The 22032-nt window shown below is 48.0% G+C and overlaps 1 protein-coding gene across 2 annotated transcripts in view; it reads left to right on the top strand.

The window, feature by feature from the left end:
• Window positions 1–22032, top strand: part of LOC147893940 (protein MICRORCHIDIA 6-like) — a 130867-nt gene that overhangs the window by 63038 nt on the left and 45797 nt on the right. For both annotated transcript variants that reach the window (XM_087385775.1, XM_087385773.1), the window contains exons 11-15: window positions 7307–7408; window positions 7514–7672; window positions 8463–8555; window positions 8717–8768; window positions 8875–8986. In XM_087385775.1, coding sequence (XP_087241901.1) covers window positions 7307–7408; window positions 7514–7672; window positions 8463–8555; window positions 8717–8768; window positions 8875–8986 — 518 coding nt within the window. The remainder of the gene's footprint in view (window positions 1–7306; window positions 7409–7513; window positions 7673–8462; window positions 8556–8716; window positions 8769–8874; window positions 8987–22032) is intronic.

The raw sequence follows: 22032 nt of genomic DNA, 5'->3' as shown, positions 1-22032 counted from the left end.
CTCCAAGAGCATAATCAGCATTTTTTTGCTGGATAGCATGGGTTTTTTTCAGGATATGATATATTCTATTCAGGATCGGAACAATTCTCTGGGCTGTGCATTTTAGCCAGACATGATCTGCAACCCTTGATAGCATATAATGATCTAGGTGGACGATGGATGATTATCCAATGTATGATCAATGGAGAGATTTTTGAAATAGGATCTTTGTATGCCTCTCAAAATTCAGCTTCCAGAGCTCGAATGTGGAACTCCATAAAGCAATATCCTTGGTCCTCTAATGCTCTACTTTGTGGTGATTTCAACAATTCTCCTCACTGGAAGGACAATACCACGCATAAATCACATATGCTGCCCTCTGAAATCCAGCAATGGGAACACATGCCATCATCACTTCGATTTGCAGATTTATGGACAGCAACTCATCCTTCAGTGATGGGATTTACATATCATCATAATGCTTTTACAGATTATTGGGTCAGGCTTGATAGATATTATCTCATTCATGCTCAGCAATATGATGAATATACATGTCAGATGTGGACTGATTAGTCACAACAATTATCTGATCACACTCCACTTTGGCTCACCCTTTCTTTTGGTATGCCTCTGGATGACTTGCAGCTCTCTTCAGTCAGAAATTTACAGGTTAATCAATTCTATCTTTCTCATGAAAAATTTCAGCATATGATCAGACTGGCTTGCAGGCCACTGCAAAGAGTCCTGGCAACACCCTTCCAGATCGTCCTCGCTTGTCTGCACTCCCAAAGGCAATGTTGAACTGACTCGATTGCTGCATGGCATCGAGGACAAGTAGGGTCAGCCGCGGGTGTCCTCAACATACAAGGCCATGTCATTTGCAAACTCCGAGTCAAGCAGCTCCTCCTCCTGTCTGATTGGGAGCCTCAACCCTGTGAGGCCCACCACCTATGATCTCAAATAATAGCCCAAAGCCTCCGCCACAAACAAGAAGAGGAAGGGAGCGAGTAGACAGCTCTCGCGGACCGAGCGAGAGAGAGGAAAGGCCTCATCCGTGTGTCCTCGGATAAGCATCTAACTAGAGCTCCCCGCATAAAGTGCTGAAACTCCTCAGGCCCATTTGTCTGAGAAACCCAATTTCCGCATAGTACCCTCCAGGAAGGACCACTACACCCTGTCGTAGGCCTTCTCAAAATCCAAGAAAAGGACGACGAGCGCCTGTGACTCCTCCCTGGACCAATGTGGATCTCCACAGGTTCATTGCAATCCCTCCATGAATAGAAAGCCAAGAGAAGAGAGTGATATTTCTATTTTGAGGGTTTTCCAAAGCCTCATTATAAAGTTTTTCTGCACCTCTGCAGAAATATGAAAACTGTCTCAATGAGGAGCTCTGGAGGGCCTCCAACCTCTACTTCTAAGCTGAAATCTCCTGGCATTTCTAATTGTGTAACGAAAGAAGAGGATACTCTTCTCTCGGTGCCCTTCATCAATCCATTCCCACTCCCCTGGGTCCCACTGCAAGAACTTGATGGGAGAACCACCATATAACCAAAGTCTCCAAGACCCAAGAGCCAGGAGAACGGGGTCAGGATCAAGATACCACTGTGAATCCATGCCCCACTCCATGTACCCTGCAATCCTAACAGGTTGGAAGGCAACCTCCAAAAGAATATCATCTGAGGATCTGAGAAGTCTGCCTCCCAACTGAACATCAAAGACAAGGGTCTCCTCATGTGCATCCCGCAAGGCAATGACCTGTAAAGGGACACCCGTCTCCGAAAAAGGCTCCTGACTGCACTCCTTGTGAGGTGGCCAACTAATAAGAGTCTCTGACCTTCCCTCTCCCATATAGACCACTGCAAATAATGTGACATGCCCAGTGATCTGCCATGCTCATCCAAAATGGATTCATTCCACATAACTGGCTGCCTGTCTATTTCTTCACGAGAGAGGGATGTAACTCTCCGAAGGGTGTCTTTGAAGTTGCTCCAAGCTTTCAGAATGGAAGCCATGAGAGGGGAAGAGGGAGACCTACGATGGGCTGAAGTAAAAATCCATCTGGAGCTGTCCATCCAATCTGCCCCGTGAGAAGGAGTACAAGACTGAATGCTGCATAGGAAAAAGTCCTTCCAGCGCTCGTGTCTAGGCATCAAACCTCACTACAAATTTGCAGAGCAAGGCCATACATTGCAAATTCGAATCAATAATATTGAGACCTCCTTCCCTAGTGGCGAGAATGAGGGTCTCCCAACCCACCCTAGCTACAACATCTGAGGTGCCATCTAACCCACTCCAAAGAATGTTCCTGGCAGGTCTCATGAGCTGAGATATGCAACCTCTAGATTTGCACCAACAAGAGCAAATGAACCAGGCAGTAGCCAATAGTACCTGGTTCACAACCACTACTCTGGATGCAAGGTCAAGTTTGGTGGAATTCCCAAAAATGAGTTTCCTTCTGATGCTCTCCAACACAAGAGCAAACTGCTGTGCTGGAGAGATGCCCACCCTAACCTAGCATCCTAGGTACTTGATGGAAGCACCCCTCTGAATCCAAGTGAATTCTATGTCAATTCCCCAGTCTGGAGTATCCTCATCACTCATCCGAAAGCCATTGGATTTGTTTCAATTAATATGGGCCCCTGCTACAATGCAAAACAAATCCAAGGCTGTTCTAAAAGAGGTGAGTATATGTGGTGTGGCATCCAAAAAAACAGCCGTATCATTTGCCAACTCACTATGCAAAAGCTCATCCCCCTGCCTCAACGGAAGACTCAGCTCTATAATATCAGCTTGAGCTCTATGGTAGTAGCTCATAGCTTCAGCCACAATTAAAAAGAGAAAGGGGGATAAAAGGCATCCCTTATGGACTGATCTGGTAATCTGAAATCTGTCTCCCCTGACTCCACCAATGAGAACTTGGCTATGGGCTGATCTATAGAGAGCTAACACCCCTCTGATCCATGCATCTGTGAATCCAAAGCGAGAGAGGGTACCCTGTAGAAAACCCGAGTCTACTCTATCATAAGCTTTCTCAAAGTCTAGGAGTAGAATGAGAAGCCTATGGCCATTATGTATGGCCCATTCAGAAGCCTACCAGAATGAGAAAATATTATCAAAGATGCTCCTGCCATACGCAAAGCTTGTCTGCGTATCATGTATAAGATCTAGAAGAAAGGGCTGTAGACGTAGGCTGATTGCTTTTTCTAGGATTTTGTACAAAGTGCTCAACAAAGTGATCGGTCTCCACTGCGACACTAAATTCCTGCAACCCCCTTTAGGGATTAGATGAATGAGGCCCTCAGTAAGTGAGTTTGGCATCTCACCCAAGTCCCAAACGCCCTGCAGGGCTGAGGTGATGTGATCTCCAATGTGATCCCAAAATGAAATAAAGAAAGAGGGTGTAAGGCCATCTGAACCAGGACACTTGCTCTTGTGAAGGGCAGAGAGAGCAGTCCTGAACTCTATGTTGGTGAATGGTGCATCAAGTGAGATTATCATATCTCCAGTCACTTACATAGGTAAATGCTGCCAAATAATACCTTGAGCATCATCTCTGGCCTGAGTGTTAGGATTTGCTGTAAGAAGGGAGGCATAGAAACTGTAGCTACCTGCAAGATGGTATCTGGATGTGTCTGTAAAACTCCATCTGAGTCAACAAGGTGTGAAACGCTCTCCCTACTATGTGTGGGGCCAAGAGTAGAGAAGAACTGCTTGTTGACCCTACCTCCCGTCTGGGTCCAAAATGACTCCTTGGCATGAAAGGCATACTCTGCTCTCTGATCCAACAATAACTACTGCTGAGCCCTTGCAGCAACAAGGCGCTCCTGAACCCAAGTATCTGTAGGCCTCTTTTACTCTTCCTCTGAAAAGCAGCACACTGCTGGCGGACACCTATCTCTTGCCTAAGAATCTCACCTCTCGTGAACCGAGCAACTGAGTGATAAAAGTCGCGAATATATGAGAGGGCTTCTACTATATCTGATAGGGAAAGCAACCCATCGTGCATGTGATAAACCCAAGTCTTCAGAACTGCGTGAGGCCCTCCTTTGTGTAGAAAGCATCTGGAATCCTGATACTGGTAGAGCGACTCTTCACCTGAGGAGTTGAAACATAGAGACTAACAGAAAAATGATATGAAGTGGATACCCCAGGTGTAATGCATACTGTCCCATCTCCAAGTCATCCACATAAAATATGTCAATCCGTGCATGGATAGGTATCTGCATCTTCCTGTTCGACTAAGAAAATAGAAGTGAATGCGGATGAGTGTGAAAAGCATCATCATGCTAAGCATCTTTGCCAGTGTACTGAAAAAGGAAGGCATCCCAGGTTGCATTCTCTAGGGAGTAAGCCACCTTCCCTACCATCTCTTTTGTTTGTGGGCATTTCAACCATGTTGAAATCACCCCCAATGATCCAAGACTTTGCAATGCATGACCAAGAAAGTAGCTCCTTTCAAAAAGGGACATGGTCCCCTCTTGAATTGGGTTTAATAAACCAACCTTACGCCCACCAATCAGAAGAATGACCCATTGAGCTCTATAGGGAACTGTGATCCCATGTCCAATCACCAAGGGTAGCATAGAAGAAGAAACAAAAATACAAGTACATCCCGTGGTGCCCAAGGTGGGTGAATAAAAAGTATGCCGCCCTGAAAGAAGCTTACCCGACTTGGCACAATCCCTGACATCCAGTTTGTGTTCGTGAATCATGAGGACATCAATGGAGCCCCCAGTAACACTTGGATGAAGTTGGTTACGAATCAGCTGCCTACGACGGCAGTGAGGTACACCTCTAACGCCCTGAACATTCCAACTAACAATCGTCGTCGATGAGAGGAAGAGGCCGGGTGAAAAACTCTACCCGACCTGGTAGCGGAGATATCCCTCTCCTGGGAAAAGTTCCTCCTATCAAGAGGAGGGAAGTCAACTGGGGAAAGTACTCCCACACCTGCAGTGGGGGAAGCTCTATCCATGGTGCTCTGAATGAAGTGCTCCCCAAGGGTGGAGCGTACAAGCTCCTCTAAATCAAACTCTACCATGTTTGCCAGAACTGCAAAAGAATTCCTGAAGGATGCTCCTGGCATAGGTGTGCAGAGGATCCCTGCGGATGAAAGAGTAGAAGCCTCTCTCAAGAGGTGAAAAAGTAGGAACAAGAGGATTGGGGGGCTACTGCTGCTGATGGATCTCGGCCAGAATAGCAACATTAGCCTTGAGTAGAGCACAAGCTTCAGCAAAGGCAAAGCTTCTTCCCATGAACATCTGAAGAGATAGGAGCAACCTCATCAACACAAGGAACTAAAACGGGTTTATCTCCTGCCTGTAAGGGAGGGTCCATGGCGCCATCAGTAGCCTCGAGAAGTGGAGCTAGCTCATTGGCACCCAACGGGGGGTGACTGGAACAGGAGGCGCTAAAGGTCACGTGTGCGCTGTCAAAGGTCTAGGACGAGGGGCTGTAGCCGATGGTCCTGGTCGAGAGGTGGAAGGTCCAGCAACGCGAGAAGTGGTAGGATGTGAGGTAGAATGTGAAGTAGGTCTAGCCGAGGTGGTGCTAGGAGGTGCAACACCCGTGGACCTTTTAGGCCTTTTCCTTTTTTTCTTCCTTGGGCAATCTCTGGTAAAGTGCCCTGGGGTCCTGCAAATCTTACACTGATCTTGTCTCCTAGCGATCTTGACTCTTTGGCTGAAGAAGGATCCATCTGGATGTTAGAGCATGATGTGGTCATCCGTAAGGTTAGGGCCAGTGACAACGAATCTAACACGTGGTACCCCGTCTGATTTGACTGCCTCTACTACCGAAGAAGGCGTCCCAGGAAGGAGGGGATCTCGGTGACATCTTGAAAGCGGCTCCAATGGAAGATAAGAGTCGACGGTACACTTGGGGGAGGCCAGGGAATTTGAGGAAGAGCGGAAATGTCCGGCCATCCTCCTCCACAGGGTCAAAGCCCAATGAGAAAGGTCTCAAGAAGATCCTCTTGGAGCTCAGTGCCAAAGGACTGGCCTGAAGCACTATACTTGCTACATCCGGGGAATAAAAAACAACTTGAAAGAAACCTCGACCAAGAAGACGAACATCTGTGAGGTGCCTTGTGAGGTCTTTAGGTAAAGCGGCGAGCATCCAGTCGCTGGCCTGTAATCTTGAAGGGTGGCACCCATGGATGCGAGCAAAGAACGATGTCGAGCTCTCCTAATCTGTATCTTTTTTGATCTACTGCAACTCGTCTTTTGAGAATGTGATGGTTTTCACGGCCGGTGGAAGCGGACGAGGATTGAGCCATCTTCAATTAGGGTGGAAAGGTCGATTCCAACATTGTTGTGCACCGTCGACTAACAAGCTGCTTAGGGAGAGGGTGAAGGCAGAGGAGGTTCGGAAATGAGGGTGAAGGTAGAGGGAGGGGATGAAGAGGGAGGGTGAGGATGAAGGGAGGAAGAAAGGTGAGGATGCAGGGAGGAGGGGAGGGGAGAGGCAAGCTGAAGAAGTGAGGGAGGCGGGGGGGGGGTTTGGGGGGGCAGGGAAAAGGGGGCTGCAGGGGCGAGGGGAGGAGGCAGGGTTAGGGGTAAGGGGGACAGGGACGGGGATAGAGAGCGGGGGAGAGGGGGCTGAGAAGAGGGGGTAGAGTACGGGGGAGAGGGAGGGAGTAGAGGACGGGGGAGAGGGGCTGAGAAGCGGGGGAGGGGGGTGGGGGTAGAGGGCGGGGGAGAGGAGCTGGAAGGCGGGGGTAGGGGGTGAAAGGCGGGGGTAGGGGGAGAGGGGCTGAAAGGCGCGGGAGAGGGGGCTGAGCAGCGGGTAGGGGGAGGGGGAGAAAGTGGTGGGGAGTGGGCTGAGAGGAGGGAGGAGAGAGGGGCGGAGAGGGAGGCAGGAGGAGGCTGAGAGGGGGGCAGCAAGGAAGTCAGGGAGGAGCAGCAGCATGTGCTTGCTGTTTTTCGTCTTGAGTTTAGTCTGGTTTTGGGGTTTTGGAGAATGGTGGTATCTTATTTGCTTTTAGTTCAAGTGACAGAGGGAATGCAATGTTGTCAGGGATATCATTTATTCTCAGGCACTATAGAAAGCCATCTCATAGTAAAATTGGAAGTTATGAACTGTTGTTAGGGATATCATGCATTCTTAGCCATTGTAGTCTGTGATCCCATGGTAGAATTGTAGATTATGAAGATCTTTCAACAACATGGCTGTTCTCTGATTCCCTGATGTCATCCATCATTAAGGAGATTTTGTATAGATGCTATCTTTTTTGAATAGTTTCTGCTTTCATGTGACCATGCGTGCCCTGGCGAATGCATGCTGTAAATAGAAAGTCCGCGCCTGTAGAATGTTTGGGCATGTGCAGGATATCCAATTACGAGGTGTACCTAAGCTGGACAAGGTGGAAGCATTGCAGAGACAACTAACAAATCAGCATATTGCAAACAGACTCCGGTATTCTTTGCGGGTATTGCCACATCATAAAAACCTATGTTTTGAATGAAACCTGAAGCTCATTTTAAGTCTTTCGTATGGTCAACATGTTGATCCTTTTTGATACATGCTGTTGCAGGCATATTCGTCTATCCTTTATCTGAAGATGCCCAAAAATTTTTGCATTATTTTGCGAGGACAGGTTGTGCAACACTTAAGTATTGCAGATGATCTGAAGTTCCCAGAACACATCTTGTATAAGCCTCAAGTTGGAAACAAAGACTTTGGTAGTAGGGAGGTAACATGCATTCTCTTCATGCATGGAGTGGCCTCTTTCATTCATAAGGGACTTCAAATTTTCATACCGACATAATTTGGTTTTCTACAGCAAACTAATAATGACAAGATTCATTTGCGAAAAATATGAACATTTTTCATGCATATCCATGGATTTTGAGGCAGTGATAATGGCTAGTAGATCTTCTCTCCATTTATTCTGGATGCTCATGATTGGTATCAAAGCTCGGTTGTATTAGTGTTGGCCATTCAAATTTGGTTGAAAATTTTGTTCTCATTCCTAAGTTCTTAGAACCCATCTTTCACATGATCTTACAGATACCATCGTAGAGCGTACCCCTGACACTCAATTCCAGCTTGCGCATACAATCATAATTTTTAACATACTGAGCTGATGTCATTCTTTAGGCTTTCTTCTTGTTAAGCTAAAGACGGAATCCATTAGACTTTATATACCAGGTAGTAATGACAAATTTATATGCAATGGTCTTTCCTTTGCAGCGATGATTGTCAATATGCATGCATGCTTAGGTAGTAATTCTATGAATATATTCTGAGGAGCTATGCTAACAAGCCTACGAACTTTGACAGGGGCATGAATTATGTATTGAGTGTTGATTTTTAAATCTAATTGGCCCTCATCATCCTCTCTTTTTTTAAAAGTATCTGTTTTCCTTTTCATCTGAAACCTAGATATAAAATGCTTAGAGAATTTATTGGCACTTCATGGGACGTTTCTGATATGTAGACTTGACTTTCTAAGCTTTGCAGCTTGTTATGTCATTTCACAGGTTTTTGTAATCACAACAATAGGGTTTGCAAAGGAGTCTCCATTGGTCAATGTCCATGGATTCAATGTGTATCACAAGAATCGATTGATCATGGTTAGGACTGCTATTTAATAGACTTGGACAATAATACTTGAGATTGCACTTTCAAGAGAGAAGATGATGGGGTTTTTAAACATTTCTTAGAATCACATTGTATAATGGTGCGGCTGAATAACCTTCTCTTCACACATTACTGTTCTGTATTCATGTTTCAGCCTTTTTGGAGGGTTTTCCATGAGAATAGCAGTCGAGGGAAAGGTGTAGTGGGTAGGTACAAGTCTTATGCTTCTTTTTGTTGCATATACTAAATATTTGTATAGGAAAAAAATGTTTACTATGTCGATATCAAAGTACGTCTTGGTCACAATTGTAGGTGTTTTGGAAGCTAATTTCATGGAGCCAGCACATGATAAGCAAGACTTTGAGAGGACACCAATATTGCAACGTCTAGAGACAAGACTGAAACAAATGACCATTGAATATTGGTAAGTTTAACTAGAGCCATTTTGATCCATATTTGAATATTTGTGCACCTATTCTATGGTCCAATGCTATCTAGGTGTAAAGATTTGGTACACCTAGAATTGTCTAATACATCAATATCCGATTTTTCTTCTTTGGGAAGGCTCTTGTGAGTTTAACATCAATCTATGAAAGCAATGTCGAATGCATGAATAAATAAAAAGGATGGGATCAAGTTAGGCCTCGGTTTGGCCCATTCCCTCCTTCCCCCTTTAGGTCCCTCTCGGTCCTTCTCTACGACCAGCCAAGGGCTAGTTTGCCCTGCGTGTCACCTTGTTTCCGCTTCCTCCACCTCCTTTCCCCCTCGACTCACCCTGCCTTCCCTTTTCCTCTATAAATAAAAAGGATGGGATCAAGTTAGGCCTCGGTTTGGCCCATTCCCTCCTTCCCCCTTTAGGTCCCTCTCGGTCCTTCTCTACGACCAGCCAAGGGCTAGTTTGCCCTGCGTGCCACCTTGTTTCCGCTCCCTCCACCTCCTTTCCCCCTCGACTCACCCTGCCTTCCCTTTTCCTCTGTCCCTAGGCTCTCTTGATCCTCCCTCCCCCCTTTTTCCTTCCCTTGGGCTGCTTTACACATCTCAAAAGACTTCTTGGGTCTCCCCGCTGCCCGCAAACCCCCCCCCCCCCCCCCCCCCCAACCTCCTTTTTTTGCCTCTTCGGCACTTTCCCCTTCCTGTTTTCCTTTATTTCCATTCTCAGAGCTAGCAGTTTGAGGTTACTTATTTGACTTGGGGATTCGTACCCAAAAGTTCACTTGGTTTGGATGGAGGAGCTCTCATGGCAGCCCCCTCGACAGCCTCAGCCATCCAAATTTTCCTCTCTAAGGGACAAATAATAGGTGCATAAAGCTGTCTAAACTCTTCAAGATAGAATAGTGGTGGGACGCATTGTTGGTGTCACCCCCACACAACGACAGGTCCGAGACTAGATGTAGGCAAGCTTAGCCCTGGAAGATGATCACATTTTGGAGGAAACCATCTATGGGAGGATGCTTTTTTATTCTAACATCACTTAGGCACTGAAGGAGCAGAGTCCAGTATACCTTGGTCCTTGGTATTCTTCATCCCTAGTACCATAGTATCACAGTGGAGAACAGTGACGATGCATCATGTTTCAAGGTATCCCATCATGCTCCGATTCAAAGGCCTTGTCAAGAAGTATAGATCTATTTTGTCCTCTATTGGAGTTGGAACGGTTCTTGAGACTTGACCACAGCAGCTCTCGTACTCTTTGATGATGGAGTCCTAAAGGTGCTACTCATTATAGATGACTTAAACACCCTCCCAAAAGAGGTACTTCTAGAGATTGGATGGGGCCGTCTTTAGGTAGAGGGTCGAGGTTTCAGGGTTACCATGGTAGTGCTTACGCTATGGACAGATGGGCCACTTGGCAAGGGCTTGCCCATGCTTTGCGAGCCACCATTCATCTCACCCCGAGGTCACTCCAAACCGCAGACATGAGGGTAGGGGGGGAGGACACTTCAAAATTTTTTATTTTTATTTTAAAAAAAGAGACTTCTATTAAGTAAGAAAGAAACTCGCTAGAGCAAGCTCTGAGCGGAAATACAACATCATGAAATCATGAGGAAAAATAAAACCCCCTCAAAGTGAGGTGGAAAACAACCAAGGTTGAGGCTGAAAGTGCCACCTCAACCCTGTAGGAGTCTCAGAGAAGAAAGGAGAATCCTTCCATTCCCTGAAGAAAGAAGCCCTCCTAGCTGAGGCTGCACGGGAGTCTCCCTGCATACTGATCCAAACGGCCATCAAAGTATGTACGGTGTCTGTCCAGATATGTCTGTCCAGATACTAGCCAAAGTATGTGAGGGATGAACCTGAGTACCCTCAGCCTCTGTGCATCTGGCTCTCCAGATATGCCAGGATGCTATGCTTGCTAAAATCTCCCAAGAAGTATCCACAGAGGCATGTACATCTGTAAAAGGAAGGTGTGGTACCACATCCAACGAACAAGACACAATCTGATGACGTCGAACCAAAATGGCCCGAGAGGAGTCAAGTCTCTCATAAAATACCTGAGGCCCTGTAAGAGAAAGCCAAGCCACAGAGCCCCATGTCATAAAGAATGGGGAGTGGGCAAAGTGACTGAAAATCCTGGCTACCCCCATCCAAATCATCCTCGCCTGTCTGCAATCCCATAAACAATGCTGAGTAGTCTCCGAAGCAGAGAGGGAACGAGGGCAAGTAGGGTCGGCTCCGAACCTGGATCTCCAAAGATTCACCGCAATCCCACCATGGATAGAAAGCCAAAAGAATAGAGTGATCTTTCTATTCCTGTGGGATTTCCAAAGTCTCCTCCAAAAGCACCTCTGCAGATCCGCAATGATATCAAATGTCTCCCAATGAGGAACTCTGGAAGGTCTCCAACCTCTACTACTGAGCTGAAATCTCCTGGCATTACTGACCGTGTAACAAAAGAAGGGGATGCTCTTCTCTCGATGCCCTGCATCAATCCACTCCCACTCTCCAAGGTCCCACTGCAAATACCTAATGGGAACTCCCCCGAAGAGCCAAAGCCTCCAAGACCCGGTGGAGAGTAGCCGGGGATCTGGGTCGAGGAACCACTCTGAATCTGATCCCTGCACCAAAAGACCTACAACCCTGATAGGCTGAAAAGCAGACTCAAGCAAGATGTCCTTTGTGGATCTGAGCAATCTGCCACCATCCTGCACAATAAAAACTAAAGCATTCCCGTGTGCATCTCGAAAGGCCAAAACCTGAAGCGGAACACCGCCTCTCATAAAAGTACCTGCCCAAGTGGAGCAAGCGAGTGGCATATCATGTGTGTCTACCCACTCCTCTGGAAGGGCTACCTCAATCTGCAAGATCCTCCCTGCACTCCCTCTGAGATGTCTTGTCAACTGAGACTTGGTCTTCTCTGGAAGCCTGCAGAAAGCTTTCCAAGACCCCAAAGATGATGCAGGTCCCCTCTCCCACCTGGACCACTGCATGTAGAGTGAGGCACCAAGTGGTTTGCCATGATCATCTAAAATACTGTCATTCCACATGATGGGTTGCCTATCAATCTCTTCACAAGAGAAAGGAGGAATCCTCCGAAGAGTGCTCCTGAAACTAGCCCATGCTTTCAGACTGGCAACCATGAGAGGGGACGAAGGTGATCTGAGGTGTGCTGTGGTGAAGATCCACCTAATACTGCTCATCCAGTCTCCTCCTGAAGAAGGTGTGCACCTCTGTATGTTGCTAATAAGAAAGGCCTTCCACGGTTCCTGCCTTGGCATAAGTCCCCGCACCACCATCTTGCATAGTAGAGCTTTGCACTGTAAATCTTGATCAATAATATTGAGACCCCCTTCCTGTGTAGGGAGGATGAGGGTCTCCCAAGCCACCCTGGCTAAGGTATCTGTTGTGCCATCAAGCCCACCCCAAAGAAAATTTATGATCGGTCTCCTGAGCTGAGTGATGCAGTCTCTAGAATAGCACCAGCAAGAACAAACAAACCATGCCGTGGCCAAGAGAACCTGATTGACCACCACAACTCTAGAGGCAAGATCCAGCTTGGCTGAGCTCCAAAAAAGGAGCTTCCTCTTGATGCTCTTTAACACAGGAGCAAACTGCTGCGTGGAAGAATATCCAAGCCGACCTGTAGCCCAAATACCTGACAGGCACACCCCTCTGAACCCAAGTGAATCCCGTGTCAAGCCCCCAAACTGGAGTGTCCTCATCATTGATCCAAAAACCATTGGATTTATGCCAATTTATCTGCGCCCCCGCCGCCAAGTAAAATAAATCCAATGCTGTCCTGAAAGAAGTGTGCGTTTGTGGAGTGGCATCCAAGTAAACTACTGTGTCATCTGCCAACTCACTGTCAAGTAACTCCTCTTCCCTTCTAATGGGAAGTCTCAGCCCAAAGATGTCAGCTTGAGATCGAACATAGATACTCATAGCTTCGGCCACGAAAAGGAGCAAGGGGGCATCCCTGACGGAGTGATCTGGAAATCTGAAATCTCTCACCCTTTACCCCACCAATAAGTACCTGGCTGTGGGCTGATCTGTACAAGGAGGAAACACCTTTGATCCAAGCGTCAGTAAAGTCAAAACGTAGAAGGGTGCCCTCCAAAAAACCCCAATCTACTCTGTCATAAGCTTTCTCAAAATCCAAAAGTAAAATGGCTAGATTCTGGCCGCTCTGCATGGCCCACTCTGAGGCTTCCCAGAAAGAGAAAATATTATAAAAAATGCTTCTGCCATGCACAAATCCCGTCTGAGTGTCATAAATAAGATCTGGGAGAAAGGGCTGCAATCTGAGGCTGATTGCCTTGGCAAGAATTTTGTAACAAGTCCCTAGAAGTGTGATAGGCCTCCACTAGGACACTAGATTTCTGCAACCTCCTTTCGGGATAAGGTGGATGAGACCTTCTGTAAGCGACCCGGGCATATCACCAGAGTCCCAAATATCGTACAGGGCTGAAGTAATGTAGTCTCCAATCATATCCCAGAATGCAAGGAAAAAAGGGGGGGTAAGGCCATCCGAACCTAGGCACTTGCCCTTGTGAAGGGCTGAAAGTGCAGTCCTGAACTCTGTGTTGGTGAAAGGTGCATCAAGCAAAACATGCATATCCGGTTTCACCAACAAAGCGATGCTCTGCCAAATAACCTGTCTAGCATCCTCTCTATCCCTTGTCTCAGGATCAGCAGTAAGAAGGGCGGCATAAAAATCTGAAGCTATGCGCAAGACATCATCAGGATCTGTCTATAAAACCCCGTGTGAGTCAATAAGCTGGGATACACTCTCTCTACTATGTCTAGGGCCAAGAGTAGAGAAAAAGTGTTTATTGACTCTGCCACCCATCTGAATCCAGAAGGACTCCCGTGCATGAAAGGCATAGTTTGCTCTCTGATCAAGCAATACCTGCTGATGAGCCCTTGCTTCAGCAAGGCGCTCCTGAATGTAAGCATCTGAAGGCCGTTTCTGCTCTTCCCTCTGCAAAGCTGCCAACTGTTGGCGAACACCAATCTCACGTTTGAGAATATCTCGTCTCCTGGTACGAGCAACTGAGAGGTAGAAGTCGCTAATACCAGAAAGGGCAGCAACTACCTGTGATGGCAATGGCTGCCTACCCTGGACATGAGAAACCCATATCTGCAGGGCTGCCTCCATAAGGTCCTCCTCTGTGTACAAGGCATCTGGAATCCTGATGCTGGCAGATGGGCCTCTCAAGTGAGGCTCTCAGATAGCCAGCACAACAGGAAAGTGGTCTGAAGTGGAAATCCCATCAACAATGCATACCGATCCACCTCTGTTAAGTGCCCAATCATCTACATAGAATTTGTCAATGCGTGCATGAATAGGCATCTGCTGCCTCCTGTTCGACCAAGAGAACAGGAGGGACTGTGGCTGAATAAGAAAGGCATCATCAAACCAAGTATCTCTACCACAGTAGTGAAAAAGGAAGGCATCCCAAGCTGCTCTCTCCAAAGAGTGAAGTCCTCCTTCTCTACCCCCTTTTTTGTAACTCAACCATGTTAAAGTCACCTCCAATCACCCATGAATCCGCAATGGGGGCCCAGGAGAGCAGATCCTTGCACATAACGACACGTTCCCCTCTAATGTTGGAGGCATACAGGTTAAGGAAACCAACCTTACACCCTCCAATCAAGAGAATAATCCATTGAGCTCTAGAGGGAATAATGACTCCGTGTCCAACAACCAAGGGGAGAACCGATTGCGAAACTGAAATAGAAGTGCCCCCCCTAGTGCCCAAGGCAGGCGACCAAAAAGTATGACCAGAAAGCATTTTGTCAATCACTGGCATCCAACTTGTGTTCTTGGATTTAAAAAATATCAATAGCACCTCCAGTGACACCTAGATGAAGTTGATTCCGGATCTGCTGCCTACGGCGACGGTGTGGAACTCTGCCTAGGCCCTGTATGTTCCAGCTGACTATCCTCACGGACAGGAGGATGCTGGATGGAAAGGCTTACCCGACCTAGTAGAGGAGACTAGCTTTCCCTGGGTCGAAGCACTCCTGCTGAGGGCAGGAAACTCAACAGGTGAAAGGATCCCTACACCTGCTGAGGGGGAGGTCCTGTCAAAAGGAATCCCAATGATCGGGACCCCTAAGGTGGAGGGCACAAACTCCTCATCATCCATAAAAGTCGCCAAATCAGCCAATGTCGCAAAAGAGTTCCTGAGAAGCAAGTTTGGCCGAGGAGTGCGAAGAAGACCTGCACTCGTGGAGGAAGAAGGAGAAGGACCTGCCAGGCCTCTATCAGCAGATCTGGAGCTGGGAGCTGAGGAGGCCTGTGGCTGGGTTGAAGAAGGATCTGCAGTCCTCATCTGTGCAAACATTCCCTCAGCTGTGGCATGAACAGTCTGAGGGGAGAAGCATTGGTAGCCCCCTCGTGATCATAAACGAAAATGACTGGGGCTAGTGCATCTGAAGTCCCCTCCTGATGTGGAACTGTAGTATCTGGGGCTGCAACAGTATCCCCCTCTGGAGTCTGGATGGCATCTGTCTAAACCGGGGATCAAGGGTCTCCTCCTGAGGTAAAGGAGCCACTCTGACCGCTCTCCAATGTGGTACTGGGAGTGCTGTAGGCTTTGGGCGCCCTGTTGCCCCTGGTGGTCCTGGGGTGCGCGAAGCAGGGTGCCCTGCTACTCCTGGTAGTCTTGGAGTGCGTGGTACAGGCCGCAGGGGAGGTGTAGACGGGGTAGTACGTGAAGGAGCCGCACCAGAAGACCTCTTGGGTCTTTTTCTCTTCCTTGGGCAATCTCTAGCAAAGTGCCCAAGGGTCCTGCAAATCCTGCACTGATCCTGTCTACATGCAATCTCGATTCTCTGTCGAAAGAGAGAGCCATCTGGATGCTGAATCATGATGTGGTCATCTGAGATGTTAGGGTCAGAGACAGTCACCCTAACTCGAGGCACCCCGTCCGCTCTGACTGCCTCTACCGAGGAAGAAGGCATGCCAGGAAGGGGGGGAATCTTAGTGACCACTCCAAAAGTGGCTTTGATAGTAGCAAGAAGTCGATGGTAAACTTGAGGAAGATCAGGAAACCTGATGAACAGTGATGTGACCCGACTGTCCTCCACGACTGGATCGAAGCCCAAGGTGTAGGGCAAAAGAAAAATCCTCCTCGAACCCAAAGCCAGGGGATTAGCTTTGAGAACAAGGGCTGTGGACTCGTGGGAGTCGAAAATCACTTGGAAGAATCCACATCCCAGAAGTCGAATATCCCTGAGATGTGGGGCGAGATCTCCTAGTAACGCCGCCAACATCCAGTCTCTAGCCTGTGATCTGGAAGGATGTGACCCAAAGATGCGGGTGAAAAGTGATGTAGAGCCCTCTAATTCCACATCTTTCTTGAGCTGCTGCAACTCGTCTTATGAAAAAATGACGGTTCTCGCGGCCGGTGGAAGTGGACGAAGATTGGTTGAATGGGGATCCATTCGCCAATCGAAGTGAAAAGGCCGATTCCAACACTGTTAAAGCTCCGTCCGTGAAACTACTGCCTAGGACGCCTTGAAGCGGCGGGCGTAGGAAGGAGGAGAAAAGGAGAGGGTAGGAGAGAGGGGGAGGGACAGAAAGGAGAAGCGGAGGGGAGCTGAGTGGAGAGGATAGAGAGGAGGGGAGCTGAGTGTAGAGGACGGAGAGGGCTGATGGGGAAGGAGAGGGTGGGCGACAGAAAGGAAAAGAGGGGGGGGGGTACGAGGGTTAGGAGGGAGGAAGGGGACTGAAGGCAGGGAGGGAGAAGGTGGGCGGGGGAGAGGAAGGGAGGGGGCAGGAATGGAAGGGAGGGGGCGGCGGGGTTAGAGGAAGGGAGGGAGAGGGGGTGGGGGAGAGAGGGGAGGGAGGAGGGGGGGGAAAGAGGGGGCGGGGGGGAAAGGGGGGTGCAGGCAGGGGGGGCAGCGGGGCGGGGGGGAAGAGGGAGGGCTAGGGAGTGGGAAAGGGAGGGAAGGGGCGGGGGAGGAGGAGGGGGCGGGGGGGCAGCGGGAGAGGGAGGGAGGGGGCGGGGGGGCAAAGGGTGGGGAGAGGGGGCGGGGGGAGGGGGAGGGGGCGGGGGAGGGAGGGCAGCGGGTGGGGAGAGGGAGGGCGAGGAGGAGAGAGAGGGGGCAGGAGGGCTGGCAGGGGGGAGAGGGAGAGCGGGGAGGAGGAAGGGAGGGAGGAGGAAGGGAGGGAGGAGGGAGAGGGGGCTGGGAGAGAAGGAGAAGCAAGGGGAGGGAGAGGGTGGACAGCGAGGGTGAGGGGGAGGGAGAGAGAGGGAGAGGGGGGGCAGCAGCTCACGGGGAGAGGAGCAGCTCGTCCAGTTTTTGCGGGCAAGAATATTGGCTAGAGAGTAGTAAAGAATTGTAGAAGACGAGCCCACTAGAGGCAATAGGAGAGGATGGGACATCAAATAGAGGCCTCCCCACAGGGAGCGAAGTCGGATTTTCTTTATCCCAAGCACCCATTTTTTCTCCAAAGAGGGAGGATTCCTTCGATCTTCACTGAGATGGTGCCATAGGATGCAGGTCAAGCTCTTTCAACAGAGGTTCAGATAGCTTCAAGGTCATTGCCAGAGATCCCCGCCTCCTCTGTGTCACCCTTCTTGCCTCTACCTTCATCACCCTGATCACCTAATAGTCCAATGGCTCCTGCTCTTGCGGTTTCCTCCCCTCCCATCCTTCAGGAACGGGCCACTTCTCGGTCCTAACATCTCCATAATAGTGTCTAGATGATGAAGAGGTTGAAGGAGTGACTAGGACAAAGGGATTGGGAACTATGGCTCAGATAGTGCCAGCTTCCATATTTATTTCCCTAAAGACAGCATGGTTGTGGTTGTGTAGCTCCACGATTGCAACATTAGTAGCCACAGCACTAGATTTTACACGGCAAGAACTATAGGAAGCCCTTGTTGGGTGGTCAGTTGATATTTTCATGCTTTAGGGAACATGTTTAAGCCTCAAATATCTGCAAATGGAGACACCTTCTTTTAAGAAGGGGTTCAGATATCTTGTCCTCAGTAGTAGGATGAAGGGGGGGTGTTTGCATCATAGAGGGAGATGCCCTGGCCCCGAAGGTGTTTGATCAAGTTGAGCTCACAATGGGACAAGCAATGTGGGTGGGTCCAAGAATGGGGGATACCTGAGTAAGGGTCCTCAAAATATATGCACTTGCACACCCCCAAAGGATTTTAATGGAAATCCAAATGTGATTAAGGAAACAGAAATATGATTAAGGGCCAATATTGTAAATGGAATAAGCTCTCCCTGCTCTTGCCTTCTGGCCCAACTTCCCCCCTTCTAAGCCCGCTCCCCAACCCCTTGACTCCATCCCCCTTGGTGCCTCTCCCTTCATGCAATGCCCACTTCCCCTCCTCACCTCGCTTTGATCCTCCCCCCCCCCTCCCCTCTGGAGAACCTCCCCCATCTGCAATGCATTTTCGTGCAACAAACCTACCCTATTCTAGCATCCCTCTATTGCTCCAATAGACAACTACACATCTGGCTTGTCCCTGCTCTTGATCACGACCATGCTCTCCCCCCCCCAAGCACCCCCTTGAGTTCTCTATTGCTGTTTTGAAGGTGGTGGCTTGCTGCTATTTGGGAAGACTTTTGTGCTTGGGGCAATGGGAGCGTTTTGGAAACAAGACTTGCGAGCTCTCATCCCATTCGAGGCACCCTCGTTGCATCAAAGCACTCTACCTCATGACACCCACACATTCATCCTATGAATTGGAGCAAGGATGATGACAATAGATCTTTGATTGCATAAGAGATATCGAGACTCCATATCGACCCCAATTGGGCCTATATGTATAGAGTTCAAATAACTTATGGAAGATATCTAACAAGGTCATGCCACACACAATCACTTTTAGAGTGTATTCTATAGTTGGTTTGAGTTAGGTTTCCATTTATATATTCGATAGTTGGTTTGAGTTTAGAGTGTATTCTACAGTTAGTTTGAGTTAGCAAGCGTGAAGAGTACTTGAGCCAAGGAAATTGGTTACATCCAACCATGCAAGCTAGAGCAGGCAACATGTGAAGGAGCCTAGCAGAAGCAATGGTCCAACAGGAGTGACAATAAGCACAAGGACAAAGACTCGACTACACTACCTCAGGGGTTGAAGTTGACTACTATGCTAAGCCAGAAGGACAGAATGTTGGTGTTGTGGGCTGAGGCAACCCAGAAGGTTGGCGAATGAAGGTCCATCATGGCAAGTGGAGTCCGAGCACTCATCTACGGAGAGTTTGGATTTCAAGCGGATGGCTATTTCCTCAATGGAACATCAAAATGAATGAGAAGACGAACTCAGGGCGCCCCCGAGCTGGCGGCCGCGCCAGCCCCCCCCACCCCCCCTCTCAGCCCTCCACCTCCTTCCCCCCACCCACCCCCCTCCCCAGCAATCCTTCTTTGATTGCTTGCAGAGACACTGCATAGATTATGATGTATATTTAGCATACATTGAGATTTTCAGTTGATGTACTTTTGGCTGCCTCGTTTTGAGGTTGCTACTCTTGTAATATAATCAATCAAAAGTTTTCACTAAAAAAAAAAAGTGTGTGAAGAGGGACTTAAACAGGATGATGCACATGGTACATCTCAAGCTGATGCATAGGGTGAAGCTGTAATGATGTGTCATGATTTATCAGCTACAGCTCCTATGTCAAAGTGTGTACATGTTACTCAAGTCCCTATGCCTGTGAAGACGGTGCCGGAGTCTCTTTCTGTTTAGGATGAAGATGTTCCTTTTTCATTGGATTCTTTTCATCCTTGGTTGAGACATTATTTTGACCGTGTGGTTCAAAAATTCAGGTTGCTAGCTTATATCAAGAAGAATCACAAGGGGAAAAAACAGCTTTGTTTTATCGACGGTGATGTCACTCCGTTGCATCACTTTTTGCAAGTCAATAATCTTAAAATGGAGGATGTGTTGTTAGATCCTCCTCCAAATGATATGTAAATTTTATCTTGGTAGCCTCATGAGTTTTTCTCTCTGAGGCTTGCTTGTAAATTTGATCTTTGTACTCAATGGTGGGTTTTCACCTCGTTTGAGGTTCCCACAAAGAAATGTTACGCCATTGGCGTATAATATATAATAATGTTTTAATGTCTACTAATCACGGATTAGTGATTTCTCTTGTCATGACACTCCCTCCTGCTTAAATGGGCAGAAGTCCTCTTCTGGATCCTCTCTTGTCTCTCTCTCTTTGCGTACGCTTTTCTCTTTTACTTTTGCGTTTGCACCTCCTCTTCATAATCTACAAGTAGTCTTCTCCTAGTAGTACACGATCTCTTCTGAATCAGAACTTTAAATCCACCTCTCCCATAAGTATGGATTAACATCATGGGCGGGTGAGGACCTCATCCCACAAACTTCAATTGAGGCACAACATGAGATTGTGGCAACATGACAGCATACAAAATTGAGGCTTTGCACTCTTTGCACCACACATGAGGTGGAACCTCGGAGCATGTCTTGATGCATTGTTCTAGATACTTTGAGATGTGAGGGAGGTATCATTGCCTTTGCACTCATGGATACACCAATATGAGCAGAGTCATCAACTACCTAGATCAAAGATGTACCACACTCTTCATACATGAGGCCACCTGACAAGTGAACTACTATGGTTCGCGGCCATAGACAAAAAGAGATCACGTGGTTCTTCACAAAAGAAGTGGATGGGAGAGGTCGAGACTTAGACTTTGAGTTCTAGGCATTCTAGGTTGACATAGGTCCCATAAGCACGTGACCCATTTAGAGTACCATTATTATGGCATCTTGACGTCAAGTGGGTCGCCCACGAGTATACTCTATGAAGAGGAGTCAAGAACACCAGCGATAGGCTAGGACATCACATGACATGACATGACCAAGCGACTCCTGATATGTGGAGTTTCAGTTTAGTTTGTGTCTTAGTTTTATCAATAGGTGTGATAGACACCTCTAGTTCCTCCCATGGTGCCCCTTGTGTTGTGTTCTTATGACGATTCAAAGATTTTTGGTCTCATTTTGGCCTTCCACAAACGTTAATAAATCGTCAAACTTTTTTTTGGCTTTTTTGACCTTCCAGAGATGTTGATATGCATGCATATGCAGATGGTTTAAGAGCTTGGAGCTCCACATAGATAGGTTACCACCCTTCAAGTACAACATCGAGGCCCCCTCCTTCCCACTTACATATCACGAAGTGAACCAATCATCTGAGAGGATCTCTTATAGTTACACACCTTTTTAGGACTTGGTTGGCACCTCTCGGGAGCTCCCTGTCAAGCTCATCTTTTACAGAGATCACTACCTACAGATTACAATAGAGGGCTTCATCGATCCGCCAGGATACACATGGATCCACCTCCCCTAGTCATTGAGGATATAGATTGGACAATTCATGTTTGATCACATCGACTCCGTATTGAGAGTGGTCGGGTGGAGGGCATACCTAGAGAGAGTCACATCTGCAGCCTATGCGATCACTAGGAGATCGAGTCAAAAGAGCACTTTGCTTTCAGATGCCCCGTGTACTATGAGATCAAAGGTCGTTATCATTGCCTCTTTAGGGATTTTTTCGGACCCGTATCCAGTCTCCTATCTTACCCACATTAGAGATGCTTGGCAGCTTTGATCCATGTGGCTGTCTGACATAGGGAGTTGTTACTCTGGGCACGTAGGCGAGATCAGGGCATCTAGCCAAACTCCTCTCAGAGCATGATCACGGAGTTTTTCCCGTTAGATAGCACTAATGAGCAGGACCTATGGGGACAGTGGATGCGAGGAACCAAGCCAGAGATGCGACATGACCTTCCCTCCATGATCACCAGACCGGAGACACGACCCATAGGAGTGACAATGGCACTTGTTTGCCATAGGGCCATAGCCAGGACACCACGATGGGCCACACATGCTGACAGCCTCTAGCGCTCCATCACAGGTTTTATGTCACCACACCAGCCTCACACATCAACACCCCTCTTAGGATTGAGCCTCACCACTCCCATCCTCTGAGCTCAAAGAGTTTATCTCTCTATGTATTGGTGCCGTTATGGTT

Source organism: Dipteris shenzhenensis, chromosome 15 (genome assembly GCF_047967505.1).
Source record: "Dipteris shenzhenensis isolate YYH24624 ecotype China chromosome 15, Dip_SZ_1.0, whole genome shotgun sequence".
In the NCBI taxonomy this organism is placed as follows: domain Eukaryota; kingdom Viridiplantae; phylum Streptophyta; class Polypodiopsida; order Gleicheniales; family Dipteridaceae; genus Dipteris; species Dipteris shenzhenensis.
This window is presented reverse-complemented; position numbering and strand designations above follow the sequence as displayed.